The sequence below is a fragment of the Uloborus diversus genome, chromosome 4, assembly GCF_026930045.1.
Source record: "Uloborus diversus isolate 005 chromosome 4, Udiv.v.3.1, whole genome shotgun sequence".
Lineage (NCBI taxonomy): Eukaryota > Metazoa > Arthropoda > Arachnida > Araneae > Uloboridae > Uloborus > Uloborus diversus.
This window is the reverse complement of record NC_072734.1, coordinates 176826439-176847418: the sequence shown is the minus strand read 5'-3', so window position 1 is coordinate 176847418 and position 20980 is coordinate 176826439. Positions and strand designations below refer to the sequence as shown.

The window sequence follows — 20980 nt, the reverse complement described above, 5'->3', positions numbered from 1 at the left end:
GCTATCATGGGCTCTTGGACTATTACTATAATGTTATCTTCTTTAATCCATTGGTATTTTGCATAATTAGTACGTTACACATTGAACAATACATAAATTACAGAGGAAACATGGCTGGTTATGATCGCAATGAAAGCCATTTTGCGCTAAATTCGCCAAGCAAACCTCCGTTAGCAACAACACAGTATACGATAAGCTAAAGGTTACCAGAGGGGAATTCCAGTTTGACAAATGTAGTTTATCGTCAGCTGCACCAGTTTTGGCGACGTTATCACCTGCGCTAGCATTTTTTTCTCCCCCGCTTTTATTATTTTAGAATTTTTTTTTTCTCTTCTTTCTTTTGGAAACATAATTTAACGATCTCCAAAAAGAAATACGAATTTCTTTTTTCAATAATTTTTTTTAGACATCGTTTTAATTCTAATGACATTAGAAAAAATATTTATTATTAAAACTGATGATGTCACTTTTTATATTTGTATTATTTTTAATTTGAAGCATTTTTTTACCTTTCATCACTTCTTCAAAATCATTCCAAAACTTTATTATATGTAAAGAGCAGTATGTATAGCCATTCAAGTACTTCATTAATATCCTCTTTATTATTAAATTGCAAAATTCAAAAAGTGGTAAATAAAATTTTCATTGGAAATGTTAAAAATCAGATAAACAATTGTCAAAAATGGTGAAACTTACATTATGATGATGTCCAAAACCAGTTACCTACAGACTGCTGATTTAATTTGCTAATTAACAATTTTGACAAATACCTGATGTCTTTTCATGTTCATATATTGTGTTCTAGGTATGCATACTATAGAATAAAAGCAAAATTAATGTCAAATTTGAAAATTTTTGAAATTGCTCAAAGTTAACTTTTTTGTTCCCACCTTTTGAGAACTACCCATCTACTATGCATAATTCTTTAAAAAATGTGGGACCCCTTAGAAACATGGGGCCCCAGGTCTAGGCCTAGTCTGCCTCTGTGTTAATCAGGCCCTGGGCAGCCCCATTTCAGAAATCCCCCCCCCCCCGCCCTCTTGTGGTGACGACCCTACCGTAAATGCCCATGCGTAAAGAGAAGCTGAGGCTGTGTTTTGCGAATTTGCGTAATTCTAAACACATCCGTGCAAAATTTACATTTTGCTGTTAGTAGACAGGCCCGAAAGACTTTGCTGTTAGTTGATCAGCCCCAAGCATGACCGGCCCACCGGGCAAATGCCCGGTTGCCCGCCGGCTGTATCCGCCACTAGAAGCAAGCAATACAAAAAGAATTTCCAAAATACTGCACTGCATTTGGGATTAAATAAACAGCAAGATATGAAGAATGTGAGTCATAAAAATTTATCTCAAGTAATATTACAAAAACGCAAGAACCACGATTTTTACATTTTTGATGCAGGATGAGGCAAAGAACTAAATTTAACATATTTCAGCATTTATCCCTCTACCCTCTTCCATTTGTTATAAATGCTTAAATTTATGGTTTGTATTCATACTTTTACCATATTTTTAAAGATTTTCAAGCACTTTAAAATGAAATTTATTTTTTCAAGTTGTTTCCTTTTTCTTTTTTTTGTTGAGGAACAAATCATGAAATTTTCGGAAGTTAGGGGACTTCAACAAAGCGGGTGCCCTAAGCTATAGTTTGTTTAGTTTATAGGTAAATCCGTTTTTTTTTTGAGCAATCACGATTACTTATTGCTTTCATTTGACTGTTTTTGGCGTGCTATCATTTTTCCCACCGGCGCGGCACCACCCTCAGCCAACACCACCCGTCGCGTCGGCCGGCCTCACGATGCTGCTTCTCTAGCGAAAACAGTCTCCAGGTTGCGTCCATATCCTACACACACACGCATACATACACGCACCCGCACACACAAACACATACACAAACACCACCATAAACACATACACAAACACCACCATACACACACATACACCACCATACACACACATACACAAACACATACACACACGCATACATACAGACACCTACACATACACACAAATACACACAACTGCCCACACATTCATGCCTGCACACAGACACAAACACATATGCTTACACACACATACACATACCCCGCCCCCACGCAAACACTCATACACACAAATACCCACACAGTCATGACTGCACACAGACACAAACACACATGCCTACACACATACACATACCCCCCCACACGCACACACATACACACTCCTGATTGCAAAAAACATAATTTGAATTCAAGATGACAAAATTCAAATTAATTTTTTTTTCTTTTTAAATCTTTATTTCAGTTTCTAATTTGTTGAAATAATCTTTGATTATTTCAACATTGCAGCTGAATACATAGCTCGTTCAGTGGATATTTTCATTTATATACTTGCCCTAATAGCTTTCAGTTCAAAGTAGTTGTTTTAAACACATTTCTGCATCCCAGTTACTACTTGTAATACAATGTACAGTGCCCCCCCCCTACATCCCCCTAGAAAAAGACGGTCACTATTCTCTTTATTTTCTCTTCTGAACTATTTAAAAAAGAAAAAAAATTATGATTTTTTTCTTTTAAGGTTTTGGAAGGTGTTTGTTACTATGTATAAAGTTCTCCCAAGACTGGGGGGGGGGGGCATTGCCCTCCCTCGCCCCCCCATAAATCCGCCCATGATGCACGGTTAGCAATTTCGAAAAATAGCCGACTTTCTCTTTCAAATGTTAATCGCCCCGATCGAAGGCGAAGGTCACTCTATATTCCCCTCCCCAAATTTCTTTGTTCGGGAAATTTTGTCTGACGATTTGGAAAACTTGGAAACAACATTTGCAAATAGGTTTTTTCTTGTGTCTCTAATTTTGTGCTTTGTCCTATTTCATCATTCAGTAATATTTGGAATTGGAGTTTCATTAAGATAAACAATTTTTCATAACTTTCTTGACAGCGCATTATTTTTAAAAACCAATTGTAAAAAAAACTAAAATAAACATATGTGAGCATAAAATCACTTTTGTTTCAAGACCATAGTCACTGAGCTATACAAAAAGAATGTACGTGCAGGGGTGTACCTAGCACGGATGTCCCCTCCCCCCCTTCCCCGGGTTATAGTGGACTCAAGTAAAATTTTATGAAGACAAGTGTGAAATATTTGGACACTATGAGGAAGCTCCCCCCCCTCCCCAAAAAAACTTTATATATGCATACAAAAATCATTTAAAAACTTTTTTAAATATATATATTTTTTAGAACGTGCTGTTTCTGCATCAACCAAAAAGACACACATAGTAAAAATAAAGAACGTGTTTTTACCTTCTTTACCTTTGACAAAACAGTCTGTACTAAAAAAATGGGCTCCATATCTGAACCCTGTTTACTGAATCCGGTCCTGCCTCCCACTAACATTACCAAAGATAGTATAAAATTAGCTGCAACGAAGATTTTCTGGGGGAGTTCCCCCTCTCCTCTTGCCAACATCTCCTCCCCCCTACTTTCTGTTATCGCCGCAGCCCTGCCTTAGCCCCCCCCCCCCCCCAACACAGATTTCTGTAACTGCCACTGTATGAGGGAGACAATTGTTTTATGCAAAAGTGCTAATGTTTACTTTGAAAGTAGTAATTATGCGATATCGTTTTAAAAATGCTCACATTATTCATAATTTTAGTTTATTAAAAAGGAAGGAATGCATTTACTTAACTGTGCACTTTAATTTTTATTTTCACTTGCTGCATTTGCAGAAAAATTAATTTACAAGCAAAATCTAAAACTGCCCCAAGCATAAAAAATGATTTTAAGTCAACTACTATTTGATCGAACAATCAATCAACACAGTTGTGCACAAATTCAAAATATTACATTCATAAATTTTTACTATTCATCTTCATTTCTTTATTAGTAGAATATTCGGTTCACATGTTGACACTCGATTCAACATCCGAAATTGCAAACAAAAGCAATGTACACGCATTTTGAAAGACATTCAAAATCCAGTCTGCAGCAGCCCTTCTCTTTAGGTCTAGAAAGGAGTTGTGAATATTGTAACAGCTAATTGATATTTTGCTCATATTATATTGAGTTTTTGCTCACCTTTTGGAAGGAGTGCTTGGAATCTCCAGAAGCATGTTTAATGTACTTGAAAAAGAAAAGCGCAATAATCTTGTTGTGCAGGATGCAGAAAGATTGGCATTGAAAATTCTTTTTTTTGCATAGAAAATTCGGTTTGCGTTATACTTAGACACTTAAAATTTCCAGAAAATTTGAACCGATGGAAAAAAAAAGTTTTTCCAGATCTTTTCTGGAAAACTTTGGTTTTTTTAAACAGTTATATTTTCTTAGCAAATATGAAGTGTTAACTGTTTGAAAAAATGCAATTTATATGTTTATTTTTTTTATTCCTTTTAATAGATATTCATTCAGCATTTGCTGCTAAAAATATCCTTTCTGTTTCATAAATGCCAATATCATTCCTTGTTCAGAAATAAAAATTATTTAAATCATCAACTATTAATTTGTTATAGGATGTGATTTTTTTGATCGTTAAAAAAATCTTTTTGACAATTCGTGGGATTTTTTTTATTAATAAGTTGTGAAAGTTTTGAAGAGAAATTTGCTTTTTTTTCCAGTTTGTTACATGCATTTATACAAATGTGCACACACATATTAAATGGACAAAATTAAACTTAATAATTTTCACTAATTGATATTATTGTTGCAATTCTGTTCTACATTTAAAAATGTAGATTATGTAGGAAGAGTAGCAAATAATGCTACACATACAGAGACATTAAAACTTTCCTGCATTTGTCAAAGTTGGTGTTCTCATGGGCGATACTAAACATCAACTATTCAAAGAAAAACCATTAAAATAAAATATCTTAAATTTCATTGAACAATATTTTGTAAGAAAATTTCCAATTTCTCAACTACACACTAAATTTTCAGGAAGAAATATCTTATGCTTTTTGTGGGATGGATTTAGAAAGAATTAAACCCAGGAAAAAGCGAAAAATAATTTTTTTTTAAATTTCATTAAAAAAGTATAAAAAAAACTATCGCATATTTTTGAAAACTTTTTTTTTCTGAAGTGGGAGAAATGTTTTGACTACTACATACTAAATTTTCAGAAAAGAAATCTCTCATACATTTGGCAGGATGGGTTTAGAAAAAGTTAAACCCAGGAAAAAAAGCAAAATAAAGGTTTTTTAAAAAAAAGTCTTAAAAAATTAGACAATCTTTAAAAAAGTTTCGGTCATCGTGTTTGTAATTAAATTAATATTTTCCTGGCACGATTGTTTGGGGGAGGGGGGGGGGGGGGGTCTGTGACAAAATAAACACAAAAAAGAGCTAAAAATCACATAGAACATTTAATTAAGAAGCTAATTGGAAATTCAAAATTTAGGCTTTGAGTTGCACATTCTAAGGGTACGTTCGAATTTTATGCCAAGTTTCAGAGCTGTAGGTGCCATGGGGGCTTCTAGCCATCAGGTGCAAGCAAAGGAACACCGTCTGCTTTATATATATATATATAGGCGATTAATTCATTAACAATGCAAAGTATGCTGAGCAAAAAATACAAAGTTAGTTTTTATAAGAGTTTTTTTTTTGGTTAATTCTCGTATATGTCTCTTTTTAAAAGGTTTATAAAAAAACGTTAAAAGCAGAGTTCTGTGAATATGAGGAATTAAATTCACGTAACTCCGCCAATTAGCAGAAAACTCACATATGAATGCAGAACCAATTTGTATAAGAACATAACTTTTTTTCTTAACAACCAACAGACAGGCTGGCTAATAATTAATGGTTTCAAGGTCAAAGTATCAACAACTACAACTGGAAGAAAATACTTTATTGGTTACAATATGCATGAATATATAAACTACATTTTATGGTTTTTAATGCAAAATGCTTTTGATGAAAAATAATTTTTGTAGAATACTGCACATAAATTCAAAATAGTACTGAATTATTAATAACACTGGCTTATAATTTTAAAAAAGGTAAAAACATGATAAAAGTTTTTAAAAGAGCTCTTTTTTAATATAGCATTGTTATTTGATCGCTATTAATTGCAGAATTGCAGAATACAAAAAATAGCACAGGAATTCTAACAAATATGTATCCATAGTTCTTCGAGACACTTGTTTTATTAATGAAAACAATAAAAGCATCTATAAGTGCAAATAAGCGGTATTATTTAAAAAATATAGCAGAAGTTATTAAATTTAATATTTGGAAAATTTCCAGACAATTTTTACTTCTCAAAAAACTAGAATCACATAAAATAAACTAAAATAGCATTTAAGACTTTTAAAAAAAGGAAGGGAGGGGAGGGTAGGCAGAAACAACCATTACATGATATAACTTTCAATTTTTTTTTTTTTTTTTTCACTGCAAATCTGTTTCTGAAGCCATACATTTCTCAAAGAAAAAACATTACCCCACATGTTTAATGAATAAGATTAAATGCAATACTTTGAGGTTCGACTAAATGATATGAAGCCCTTTGAGCCGTCAAATTGAATAGTTGGAGTATGTTGAAAAAAATACTTAAATCATCACAAACCCAAAGATCAATCAATGAAAACAAAAGCAATAAGTATCACAATACATGCCGAAAGTAGGTAATTTGAGCAATGAACATTAATAACCAAAAGATGAAATATCAAAGCATCAATGTTATTAAAGTATCAATTGTATTTGATAGAATCGCCTAGATTGCAATTTATACTTTAATAATGTTGGCTTTTCTCATTTATTGTTTTCAAAGCAATGGCAATTCTTTGTGTACAAACACATCCAAAAGATATTATTTAAGTACTATTGCATACTAATTGTACACCTGCCAACATTGTTGAAACTAAACAAAAGCCTTCTAAGTTTGATCCTAAAGCATCTCTTAGGCATAAAAAATATTGAGAATTTACTCTTAATCTTGCATGTAATGAACTTCACTAGGCACAAGCAATCTAATTGTTGCAATAAATGGGTTACAAGTAAACTGCCAATAAAACACTAAAAAACAATAACACAATAAAATTTAATTCATCATTTATTCTTGATAAACCATGTAAAATTAACATTTAAAAGCTCTGATCCATTCATGTTATTCTGATAAGAACTTTGGACAAAATTACTGAAAACAAATTTTAATTGTATTTCTGATTTATATAAGCTTTTAAAAATTTTAACTTGAATAACAGAAAAAAAAAATGTCTCCATGCCAATAGCAATATGCAGCAAGTACAATCAGAGCATTTGGTGCAAATATTATTTCTACCAGTCTGTTGGCTAACTATAGATGCTTTCTTTTAGAATTGAACAAGAAATGTTAAATTTTTCTAAGATGATCATGTACTAAACTATGCTTATTTATGTAGTGTTTCTTATTACGTATGATAGGCAATAGTTGGCAGGTACATCAAAGTACAAGTAACGAAATAACTTTTCTTCAAAATTTGAAAATTAGCTATAAGAATTGTTGAAACTTTAAAATCAGAATAAAAACACCTATCACCAACCAGCAACAAAAAGGCTGGCATAAAATGCAATTCTTATTAAAATGAAATTTTAGCATCCTCAATAGATTTTTCTTTAAAAAAGGAGAAATAACACTACTATACAACAAATTTCAAAGAAACTACATATAACAAATAAACTATACTTCAAAAAACAGCATCTCGGACACATTTTAAAAGAATAATTTAAACACCAAGCGCACAATTAGGATCTTTCTTTAATGTTCAAAGAGAGCATTATGAGTAGTGGTAGACTACGTGAAATGCAATTCTCAAATAACAATCTCAGTACCAGACATTAAATATGATCAAACCTTCCATGCTTTCCAAGTTTTGCCCATTCGACATCACAAAACTTATACAAGGCTCTAAAATTGTTTCACATTCAGAAGTTTCAATAGTTTTAATAATGGATAGAATCGAAAGGAAGTATCATGATTCACCATTTCCGGAATCTTCATTATCTTCATCGTAGTCTTCTTCATCTTCGTCCTCATCATCTTCATCCATATCATCACCATAGTCATCATCATAGAAATCAGTCATATCAGTTTCACATTCGGAAGGTTTAACAGTATGCTTAATACAGTACTCTTCAAGAGTCATAGGTACTACAACATTGTCCTTCTTGGCTTCGGCATGAGTGGCAGAAACTTGCTTCCTGTTAAGAAAATCATTTTTAAAATCCATCAATATGCATTCTCAAAATTCCAATACAGACATAACACAGAACATATTAAAAATATTAAGAATGAATTTATGTAATAAATATATCAAATGATGCAGTGAGAAGCAAAGGGATGTAAGTGGTAAAATTAAAAATTTGGAGATAACCAGAACACTAGGGGAACTTCTCCTCTGTCTTGGGGCAAGAGATGGTATTACCAGCCCTGGTAGTTGCTGCTATACAGCAAGATTTAGAAAAAAAATTCAATTCCTACCTAGGATCTTTAAATGCATTTTACTCAAAACTTGAAAATGTCCACTTACATACCTTTGCTTCTCACTGTCTCAAATATCAAGGAAATACTTTTTTCAATACAGTAAAAAAAAAAAAAAAAAAAAAAAAAAAGGAAAAAAAAAAGGAAAAATCTTAATAGACAATCATTTTAATTTTATACATAATTTCCCACCCTTTTAGATTCACCAGAACAAAAGATACACTGATTTTATCGAGTTATTACTTACAAAAAATATTTGGATTTGATAGAGAAGGATCAAAATTCCTATTTTAATGATAATGCTACATACAAAGTAAACTTTTACATTAAAAAAAATAGTAACTATATCAGCATTTATTTCTCATAGAACCTGAGAAATTCATCACCACATTAATTTTTAATATTAATAGTTTAATCATAGTAATTTTTAAACTATTACATTTTAAAAATTAGCAAATACGTCAGGATTTCTATGTCATAGAATCTGAGAAATTCATCATCACGATAGCTGAGCTAAAATCAGATGCAATTTTCTAATCCTACTGATTCATAGAGTTGTAACATAGAGGAATAATTTGTAACACAATATCTGTTGAGTTAGGTTTCTGAGCAGTTTTGAGTAAAACAGGCATGTTAATTTCAAAACTGTTAGTTTTCTTTTACCACATCAGGGTTTTCACCACAATCACATTAGGATATCGCCCTTCATGTATAATATGAATGCGTAGGCTTTTATACTTTTTTACACTGATTATGAAATATTTCATCACAGTGATTGGGTTTTGTGGACTTTTTTTCTAGGTCATGGAATTTAGACAGTGGCTCACACAGGAAATTTTCCAAGGGGGGGGGGGGGGTTTAGAATCGAAAGTTCACCATTCTCATACAGGGTTCGCCGATATATATTGCGATATATATCCAATATTTATTTTGAAAATATCATGATATTTTGATATTTATTTTTTTAACTCTGCTATTTTCAATATAAAAAGTACATCAATAATAGTAATATTGTTCATTTATAATTAAACATAAACAAAAAGTTATGTACTATATTTTTATGATGTATTAATACATCATTAATATAACAAAGTAGTATAATATTCCTTCTTTACTTGTATTTTATATTCATAAAATTATTTGTAATGTAACAATTTTAGTGTAATTCATATTAAAAGTGCCTACTTAAATATTAAACATCACTCAGAACAAATGAAAATGTCTTATGGCTGCGCACTGACTAATGTATATTACTTATTTCTGAGTCATATAACTGTAAAATTAGCTAACAGAAGAAAAGTAAGTAAAACAGCTAATGCTAAATTAACTCGATTAAAATTGATAGAAATGTAAAATGAAACATTAGATATTGACTTAAAAATAATGAAAGAAATATTAATTTTAAGTCTGCATATTGTAATTATAATGTAAGAAAATAAAAAGTGATTTGAGGATGCATTTACTATTTTGAAGTCTTTAGTTTGTGCTAATTGAAAATATCAAATATATATCAAAATATCGGATATTTTCGAAAATATCATGACATTTTCAAACCCTGTTCTCATATCATACTTCGACACCCATCTGAACATATTATTTCGATTGTATCGATTGTCGAGAATAAAAAACATGCTAAAAAATGAATAATTACTTTGCATTAGTTAATAAAATTAATTTATTAATAACAAACTGGTAACAAAAACTCTATGATAGAAGCTTTGCTTTATATGTCGGAGGTTGCAGGTTCGACAGGGTTCATACTCAATTTAGATGAAAAATTTCCAAGACTTTATCAGGACTTCATAAAATTTTTCATGACCTTGTTACACGAAGAGAATAGTACTATTTAATGTAAAACTTGACAATTTCCGTTAATGGGCATTAGAAAAATTCTTATGTGAGTGCCACTACCTCATTGGAGCACTTACTTGTGACTGAAAAAATATCAGTGCACACTGCAGTCATACAAATTCAAGCAAAATGAAAATATAGTGAATGCAATACACTGTTGTTTAAATGTCTAACAAATATTTAATAAATAAGGCCGAATAGTAATGCATGGGACAAAAATTGAATGAGTCATTAGTAAGTTTCCAATAATAAATTTAATTTATAAAAACCATTGTCCTTTGGTGTCATTAGTGCATCTAATCATCCATGTAACTTGACATTATATGCGTTCATTACAATAAAGCCACGTTTTTCAGTAAATTCCTTTTTCTAAACCAGATATTTCAGTTGGCCACGGGGATCAGTTTTGCGAGCTATATGTAGGGCACTACTATTTTATAGTATTAGAATTCCCCTATTTCTATGTTCTATTGCCTGACTAAAGTCTTCATTTTTTAAAGCCTTCAACATATTAAGATAAACTCCAGTAAATTTAATAATGAATTTTTTTCAAGTAGTTGAAACGAACTCGGATGCAATTGAATTACACTTTTTGAGGGGGCGTGGCAAAATCAAGAATGCGCAAGTTCACTACTACAGAATACAAAATATAAGAAGTGCTGAAAATAATGGTGAATTCAAAATTAGTGACGAACCAGTAGTAAAATCTCATTACAAAAAATGGCGAGCAACTGTTACAGAAGCAGATGAAATTGGATTCCAAAACTCGGATTTGTTTTTGAGATCGATCAATTTGTATGCAATTAATTCCTCAAAATTTCTAGTGCTCTTTTAGCTATTGTTAGTTTTTTACTGCCCAAGACATTTTTCCATGACTTAAAATAAATTTCCATGACTTAAAATGAAAATATTAATTTTCCATGACTTTTCCAGGTCTGAAATTTGTTTATTTTTTTCCATGACTTTCCAGGATTTCCATGACCTGTACGAACCCTGGTTCGATTCCCGCTGGTGCCCTGGTTTTTGTTTCCTCTCTATGTGCTGTAAATCTTGTATAGTCTTATCTATTAAAAAAGAAGTCCAACCTTTCTACACAATGGCACGAATCTTTCCGCAGTAGTTTATTACGGACACGCCAACAACAACAAAAATAACAAATAATTAACTGAAGTACCAGAAAGCACAAGAATGGTTATTTTGCTCATAATTTAAAATACAAACAGCGAAGCAAAATCATCACGCAGTAGCAACCCCGCTAAAGAACTTAAATGCTATTTTTTTTTCGCAATTAACGATTTGAAAGCCACTGCTTTCTTAGTTTGGATGGCAGAACACACAGCAATCCTTGTTATTATTGTGTCCTTTCATGAATAATAAGTGTTATGGACAGGGTTGGCTTTCTGCCGGCAGAAACTAGTTTTTGCCGTGCCAGATGCATAAACTGGTTATAACTGGTAAAAACCGGCAGAAACTGGCAAAAACTTAAAAGCATCTTTAACTACTTAAGTGATTGCTAAATGATATTCGTTTAAGTAAACTAAAAAATTAAACTTCATTTCATCATTTTAAAAAATAAAATCCTATGCTGATGCCCTTGATTTAGTTCGAGAAGGGAAATTTTCAACTACAGATGCTCGTAATGTTTGGATTAATCTAACAAAGGACGAAAAATCATATAGGTGCTCAGGAAAGAGGAGTGACATACTGAATTAAAAGGCATTTCTGATTTTAATTTGCTCACTTATATGCTTCATCTAAATTGTTTGTGATTGAAATTATCACGTGCTTCAAGAAGAAAGTGCCAGAATTTTACTTGCCAATATTAACATAGATTTTGTACCTAATGTCACAGCTTTGCAAAACAAATTGGCCTTATTTCTCGAAACTTATTTTTTCAGTCGAATTTCTCCCACTACCCCAGTTACTACATGGTGGACCAGTTTAAAAAATATATACAATAGATGAAAGTTTCACGAACATTGCTTGTTCCTTCATGCATTGCCCGCAAGCTCTTCTGTTGCAGGAATGTTCAAAAGTTTATCATTTGTACATATTAGATTGAGAAACTGTTTAGATTTTAGAAACCACCTTTTCTAAGAAGCAACTGCAGGGTCCAAATAATGTAACATTTGATTTTAAATTGTGGTAATATCGTAATTAAATTGTGCTTTGGTTAATATTTATTTTTTCCATGCACTTCCTATTGCATGTCAATAACTTAATTTTTTTTCATTTTGTGAGTTTTTGCCAGTTTCTGCCGCAAATGTGGCAAAGTGGTTTTTGCCATGAGTTTTAACCGGTTTCTACCAGGGGTTTTAACCGCCTCAGAAGAAACTTGCCAACCCTGGTTATGGATTTTATAATCACTTTATAAATTCAGAAAAAAAATTTAAAAAAATGCCAACCATGATATTTTGATCCAATTTTTACACAAAAGTTATCCTACACTATCTCTATTACTAAATTACATAGATTTTGCATGCAAATAAGCAATTCTCATACATTGTTTTACATACCAATATTTAAAAAATAAAGATGAAAAAACAGCTTTGCGTTGAAAATGCTTGAATCTGGGACTTTTATATTTCTCCTACCAACTAAAACAGTTACCTTATAATGTTTTCATATTCTTTGTCCTTTCCTTTAGACTCTTTCCATCGCCTATACATGACAGATGCATCAACATTGGCAGGAGAAAATGTATTTGGCTCATTTAAAAGTGATATCACACTAAGAAGGATAGTTCTGTAAGAAACAATGTTACAGTTGTAAATTTTTACTGCTTAATTTACATTAGAATAAAGAATACAATTCTAAGTAAAATACGTAACAAGAATGTCATAAAGAGAAAATTAACACATACTAAAAAAATCACCCATCATGGTATCGTTGGTTAAAACTACATTGTTATTAAATTGCCCCCCCCCCCTCAAAAGATGGTGAGATTTTTTTTTTTTTTTTTTTGTTAGTGGTCAGAGTAAAAAATGCAATAAAATAATGACTGAAACATAAGATATAAAATAACTTAAAGTAACAAAATATATGTAAAGTTTAGTAACCATTCTCTATTTATAGTTCAAGAACGATAAAATTCTTAGCTTATTAAATACAAGTCAAAAGTTAAAACTTTCAAATGAATTCTTTTCAAAATTATAATTTAAGGGGAAAAACTTGTCCCCTTTCAAAAATTGCTGAAAAATATTATAAAATTAGATATAATGGTAACAATCAATAAATTTAAGGCTAAGACTGGATTATAACTATAGATATACTGTGGCATCCAAATACCACTAATGTGATTTAGTACTTTCTATTAAAAACTAATTTGCCAAATATGATTAATAAGTTATTAATCCATTTATTTATAGGAAAAAAATATTTTTAATTATTTACAAGTTTCAAGGGAAGTCAATTTAATAAAAATTCCACTGACAATTTTAAAACAATGAAGAGAGAATCACTCACAGTAGGGCAAGAATTCATAAAACTGAACAATATGCATTTTGACTAGATATTATTCTAAACAATGGCGATATTTTTCCTGCATTTCATCACCAGCATCATTAATACTTTACTGTATACTAGGGTAAATACCTTCATCAGTAAGTACCACATCCAGTCACCAACTCATACAAAATCAAAGTAATTTGGGTTTAGTTATAGTTATTTACCGTCCTATGTCCCAACTTTTCGAAATAGGTATCAAAAAGGACTTTTGTGCACTTAAATAATTAAAATTGCTCAAATTTCATTAAGGACACATATAATTAAGAATGATGCAAAGACCTAATTAACATTAACAGATATGATCAAGAAAATTTTATCAAGTTTAAAATGATGGAAAAAATCCAGAATTTAAGTACTCGTAATATATCCAGATTTTGGCATAATTTTACCATCTAAAACGTCAAATTCTTGAATTGCTCTGTGGAAAAAATAAATAACACAGCTTGATGCAACTGGATTAAAATTTTCGAGAAGGAGTGGCAAAATGGCGATCAGGCATGTCCTCTGCTAAGAAATATGATGTATGAAAAAAGTTAAAATAATGGTAAACTAAAAATTAGGGATATCCTTGCAGTAGAATTTAATAATAAACCAAAACTAGAGAAATTTACATAGGCAGATGCAATCAGATTTCAAAATGACTAACAAATTCGGCTTAAACATAAAAACAAAAATACATACATTTTACGCCTAATACGTAAAAGTTGGCAAGTATGTAGTTTTTCTTACTGAAAACTACATTCATTATCTTTAGCTCTTTTTAAGCTGTATCACAAATATTCAAGATCCAATAAAATAACATTCTGAAAAAAAAAAGGCCTTGAAGGGACACTTCTTGGAAGACAAGAGACTGCACTTTTCATCAAAAGAAATTTTTTGTGCAAAAAAATAAATATCCGATGTTTTTTAACATAAAAATATTAATTACATTTCATTTTTCTCCTTTTATAGCGTTTAAATTCAAAATTAGCGGCAAAATGCTCCCGATTTTTTCTGAAAGTAAGGACTTGACTTATAAAGGGGTTTTTAATTTCTCCTCCAATTTTCTTCCTAAAAGTAGGGAGTCAACAAAAACACGAATATATGGTAGTTTTTTCTTTCCTAAAATTCTGGATATTCTGTAATTAAAATTCTCTCACCAACTCATAATAAATAGCTTTTGAAAGAATATTTTTATACAAAAAGCTCCTATTATTCTACAGCTCTAGATTCAATATTTAAAACTTTTTAAAAAGTTGTATCCCAACAATATAAAGAGCCAAAGTGACAGGGGTACCCATCTGGGGGGGAGGGGGGCTTTGGAGGATCTTTGTGGTATTTATGGTATTTAGGAGGGGGTGCACCATTGCTCTTGCGGCAGAGAGATAATAACTGAAAGAAAACTGTTGAATAACAAAAGAGAATAATCTGTCTTAGAAAGTCTGGGTTCTTGAAAGACAAACATTTCTCCAAAAATGAAGGTGGAGATTAAAAAACCGGGGAGAAAAATAATACTAATTGCAATAATCAAAAGGCATATTAGTTCATAATAAACAGTATCCCATGCATTCTTGAATGTGTAAAAATCCAATGATTTGTGATAGTCATACACTTCTTGTGCTTATCAACGGGATACTCGTACTTGTACCCAAAGCCTGGTAGCAGAACAACAAGACCCTGTGACCTGCTTTGCCACTCTGCCAGCTCTTGAGCAAGTCTGCAGACTATTTCTCAGTAAAGGGAGAAAAAATCCAAAAATTTTAAAGAAACAGAAAAAAAATCTAAAATTCCAGTTCCAACTAAAGAAGTTTTGTACTACATTTTCTGGGTTATAACTCAGAAGCAGCAGGTACTTGTACTAGCACCTTACTTTTTAAGTATTGCTTGGGATCGATTTGAGTGTTAAGATTAACCAACGGTCTCTGTGGAGAAACCCTAGTGAAGTTTGAAATAAAACCTTTATGTAGAGATTAAGACTTTCATAATCAAGATTTAGATAAATCTTCAAAATCCTAATCATCACCACAAAGAGGTTTTGTTTTATGGAATTAATAAGAAAATTATTCTGAATATATTGAAATAAAATTCCATTTAACAAATAACTTGTCTCGACTACATTTGGCTTTTTGAAAATAACAAAAGCTCCGTTCAGTAAGTTGACAACTTTGAAACTATTACTCTAAGAAAGTACCACTACATCTCCCTACATATAATATATTGTATGCGTACTTGCAAAATAAACTGGTATATTTAAACTTCACACTCTTAACAGGGTTCATACTCGGTTTGGATGAAAAAAATTCCATGACTTTTCCAAGACTTTTGCATGACTTCATAAAAATGTTCATGACCTTGTTACATGAAGATAATAGTAATATTTAATATCAAAAAATTTGCCAATTTTTGGAAATGTGCATTAGCAAAACTTCTATGTGAATGCCACCCATTACCTCATTGAAGCACTTACTTGTGATTGAAAAAATATCAGTGTGCACCTAAAAAACTAAACTATTCTTATTTGTCTTCATATAAATTTAAGTAAAGTAAAAATGCAACAAATGGAATATGATGATTAAATGTCTAATATTTTTTTTATAAACAAGCAGAATGATAATGAATTGGATAAAGGTCATTGAATGAGTCATTACCAAGTTCCAATAAATTTGCTTTAAAAGTTGACTTTTAATGTCAACAGTGCAGTTAATCATCCACATAACTTGACATTATTTTGGTTCTTTAAACAAAAGACGCATTCTTTAGTAAATTCATTTTTCTAAACCAGAATTTTTTTTTTTTTTAAACCAAATCAGTAGTGAATAAGTCTTCAGAATCAAATGTACTTATTAACTTATGAGCACATTTTCAAATGCATATAAATTAATAGGTTCAGAAATTCCAGAACATAGTATTTGATACCTGACATTGAATGTAGCAGTGGGTTGCATGGATTCGATTTTCAGGCCGTAAGTTCTATTTTCGGCACTACTCTTTTAGAGTATTAGAATATCCCTATTTCTGTATCCTATCGCCTGACTAAAGATTTTCATTTTCTAAAACCTTCAGTAAATTAAGGTAAACTCTAATAAATTTAATAATAAAGTTTTGAAGGGTGATGGAAACGAACTCGGATGCAATTAAATTGAGTTTTTTGAGTGAGCATGGCAAAATCAAAAAGGTGCAAGTTCGCTACTACAGAGAATAAAATGTAAGAAATGTTGAAAATAATGGTTCAATCAAAATGAGTAAAATTACATAACAAAAAAAGATGAGCGGCTGCTAGAGAAGTGGATGCAATGAGATTTCAAAACTCAGATTTGTTTTTGGGATCGTTCAATTTTCTAGTTTTAATAGATTTTAAGTGCAATACTATTAAATCACTCAAGATTTCTTTTGTTGTTTTAGCTACTGTTACTTTTTTAATGCTCATGATATTTTTCCATGACTTTAAATAAATTTCCATGACTTTAAATGAAAACTTCAATTTTCCATGACTTTTCCAGGTCTGAAATTTGCTAAACTTTTTTCCATGACTTTCCAGGATTTCCATGACCCGTACGAAAAAAAAGAAAGAAAGAAAAAAAGGAAGAAAAACAAAGAGATTATTTAATAACCAATTGATTTGTTTTTTTTTAGTTGAACATTTACTAAGATTTCAGTAATATTGTACTAATGTGAGGATTTAGGTACATTAAACATAGTTAAAAAATATTAAATTTTGTTGATTAATCATTGAAAAAATAAGAGTAAAACTATGAAACCGTCAACAAACTACGCAATTAAATTGGAAAGATTGCACGTAGACATTTTTTACTCATTCATCATAACTAAACTCATTACTAAATCATAATACTTATTTACATTATACTTATTACATTATACTTATTTAAAATTTATGAATAGAAAAGTTTGCATTTTTCATAAAAGCTATATCAGTGACATAAATTTTGCTGAAAAAAAAAAAAAAGTCATGAAAAGAGCAATGTTTTTAAAACGCAGCTATGATAAACAAACTCAATATTTACACCAAGTTAATTACTGAATACATATATTACTTGATCTGATGTTTGCACACATAATTTTGAACAATTTGATTGTTTAATCTTTTATGAAGCTTTACTAAAAAGTTCAAATTAAAATTTTTCAATTTAACAATAATTTTCTGAAATTTAAAAAATTGCATAATAGAAAATCTTTGAAACTTTTCTATAAAAAACGAAAATAACTTATTCATTGATTTTATATAAATACATAAATATAGTTACTTACAACAAAAAAAAAATCGATCGCCATTAATGATGCAAAAAAGATGGCGCATTACGAAATATAGATCAAACAAGTATGAGAAATATGCAAAATGACATTTCTTGACCAAAATAAATAATTGCTAAATATTTAAGAAATGCTTGAAACCTCGAGAGAGGGTTGGGGGGGGGGGGGGTCACTCTCTGATTTTGGAGTAATTCACACTTCGGCCCCAACCTCTGCCTAAATTTTTTAGTAAAAAACCGCTAAAACCAACGCCTCGGAAGAGTTTCTGAATCTATTTCAGCACTTCCGAAGAAAAAATTAAAAAGTCCTTTCGATTTCCGAATTATGTCACCATTCTAAACGTCTTTAATCAATTTCTTACATTAATGCTCTAAATTTTTTCTAAACAATAGATAAAGTTTGAAAAAAAAAAATCTCTAATTTTATGAATGGTGTTAGTTTTAAACAACTCAAAAGTAAAACTAGAGTTTAGTTTTAGAAATTGGGGGAGTAGGAGGAGGAGCACGCAAGTGTTCTCGGAAATTCAAAAAATAGTCGTAAAAAGTTCAAAACAATCATAAACATTGAGCGGAAAAACCCTTTCAAAACTTGCACCCGAGTTTGTTTTGACGTGCAGTGGCGGATTTAAAATATAGCAAATGTTGCAATTGCGCGAGAGGTCCCATAACCATAGGGGCACCGTAGGAGTTACAAAAATGCTTATGATAAATGTTTTACAACTTGTGATAGAGAAATAGGGCCCCATAATGTATTTCGACGGGCCTCAAACTTGTAACTCTGCCGAAGCGATACAGAAAAGACTGCATTACTGTGATTTATATTACAAATATCGAAAAATTAAAAATTACCGTCGGCTCAACGGGAATCTAAAAAAAATGACACAAAAAACGGTTTTGCCATCTCATATTTGTTTCCATGGTCTCCAAATTGGCAATATATCACCAAATGATCGTCAGTCTGAGACTCTATGTTAGTGTTGCATTGAAATAAGTAATTAATAGCCACAAAAACTGAGTAAAGAGGCTTTTCAGAATACCCGATCGAAAACAAAAAGGGAAGTGCACAACTGGAACGTACGCACAACCCACATGCGAAAATGTATCCTTCTACAGCTTAGTATTTTTGAGTTATGACTAATGAGAGATACATACGTACATCCAGCTGCAAGAAACAAAGCAATAATTAACTTGTTTGGTACCTGAATGCAGTATTAAAAACTCTTTTAAAGGGGACTAAAATAGAAATTCATATTGAAATTTAAGTAAACAACTTTATATGAAAACAATAACTCCCTTTACTTTGTATTAAAAAGTAAAACATCAAAGGTCCTTTTTTTTCGAAAACATCGGCCGATTCCATCGGCTTTTTGATGTTTTTTAAGGCCGATGGGCCGATGTTTCCTGCAAGTTAGCATCGGCCGCCGATGCCGATGGCTAAATTGTTGAACCATCGGTGCCGATGCATCGGTCGAGTCCTAGTCTTAATGACAAAGCCAAACATATTAGAGCTAATCTAGTTTTACAGAATTGCTTTCAAAATCAGGGGCCTGCACGATGGGGGGGGGGGAGTGCTTTCTATGCACACCCCTGTTCAGAATGATTAGATACAAAATTATATAGCAAACGTGATCAACAGGGAGAAAAATTTGAATCTTGAATAAAACTATTCAAACTATTAATCTTTATCATCAGATAAGGAAGTAGGACTCTTTTCAGGGGACCAAAGTGGCTATTTCATGAAATCTCTGAAAAAAACCATCAAACTGCAATAAAAAAGAAATTAAAACTTCTTTTTTTTTTATCAGACACTGACATAGCAAAATATTCCGACAAAAAACGGATTTTGGGGAATAGTCTTTGACATCCCCTTGAAGTTTGTAATTCACTAGTAGTAGACACATGGATGAAAACAATAAATATAACATACCGAACATTTTGAGTTGGATTCCAACGCTCACACGGTAGTTCACCACTTTGAGGGTCATCAATTGGTGGATGAAGAATAGAAATACATAGATCACCATTCTGCAAATGTAAATGAAAACAACACATTAACACTTATTCTATTTCAATTATATGTTTTTACAGCGTTGTACCCCCCCCCCCTTTCTTTCTGAAATTTAGCTGCCCCTTCAAAGTATAAATTCCTTGATTTTTCAGTGCATTATCTATTTAGTGTTGCTTCGTAGATCTAGTACTTGTTAATTAGAGATTTCCAATGCTGATAAGATTGATCTCAAACAGTTTTTTTTTTTTTTTTTTTTTGTGTGTGTGTGTTTGGTACTTTTTAATTTCTTCTGCTTTCAACTTTTGTATGTGCTTTTTCTTTTGTTAATTTACCACAATTGTTGTACTTTGTTTTATTAATTGCTGCTTTATGCATTTTTAAGTTAAAAGCCCTTAAATTTTTTATTTATATTTTAAAATTCGTACTAGTTTGTTTATTATAGTATATATATAAATGGAGATATATATACATGCATATTTGGGTGTCCCAAAAAAAATGAAGGTCTTTGTTCCAAGTCGCACAGCCTCTTATATTTTTCCTTTTAGGTCAAAACAATTGCAAAAAGGTAAAAAAGAACTTGCGCCTGAATGCGAACCAGCACTGTGTACTAGCCCAAATAGAAAAAAAAACTTGGAAGTTACAAATTTCATGTTGATAAAACATTGCCCCTTTTGTCCCATACGTACCACAAAAATATTTATCCAAATTAAAAAATATTCAGGTATCCAGCCGGAGGTTTAAAAATTATAATTTTCTTCAAAAAAAATTTTTTTTTTTCTATATACAGCATAGCCCCGATTTAACGATTGTCAACAGACTGGAAAACGTTATCGTTAAACCAAAGATCTCGTTGAATTGCGGAACATATACATTCAAATATGGACCAGAGAAATGTATCATTAAATTTAGGAAATCACTAAATCGGATATTGTTAAAT

The 20980-nt window shown here is 31.2% G+C and overlaps 1 protein-coding gene across 1 annotated transcript in view; it reads right to left on the bottom strand.

The window, feature by feature from the left end:
* Window positions 1-5805: 5805 nt before the first annotated feature.
* The window catches only part of LOC129221513 (ubiquitin-conjugating enzyme E2 R2-like), a 28510-nt gene continuing 13335 nt past the window's right edge, over window positions 5806-20980 (bottom strand). Inside the window, exons 3-5 of the mRNA XM_054856004.1 lie at window positions 19963-20060; window positions 12892-13026; window positions 5806-8150 (exon numbers count right to left, since the gene is read on the bottom strand). Of these exons, the coding sequence (XP_054711979.1) occupies window positions 7922-8150; window positions 12892-13026; window positions 19963-20060 (462 nt within the window). The 3' untranslated portion in view covers window positions 5806-7921. The remainder of the gene's footprint in view (window positions 8151-12891; window positions 13027-19962; window positions 20061-20980) is intronic.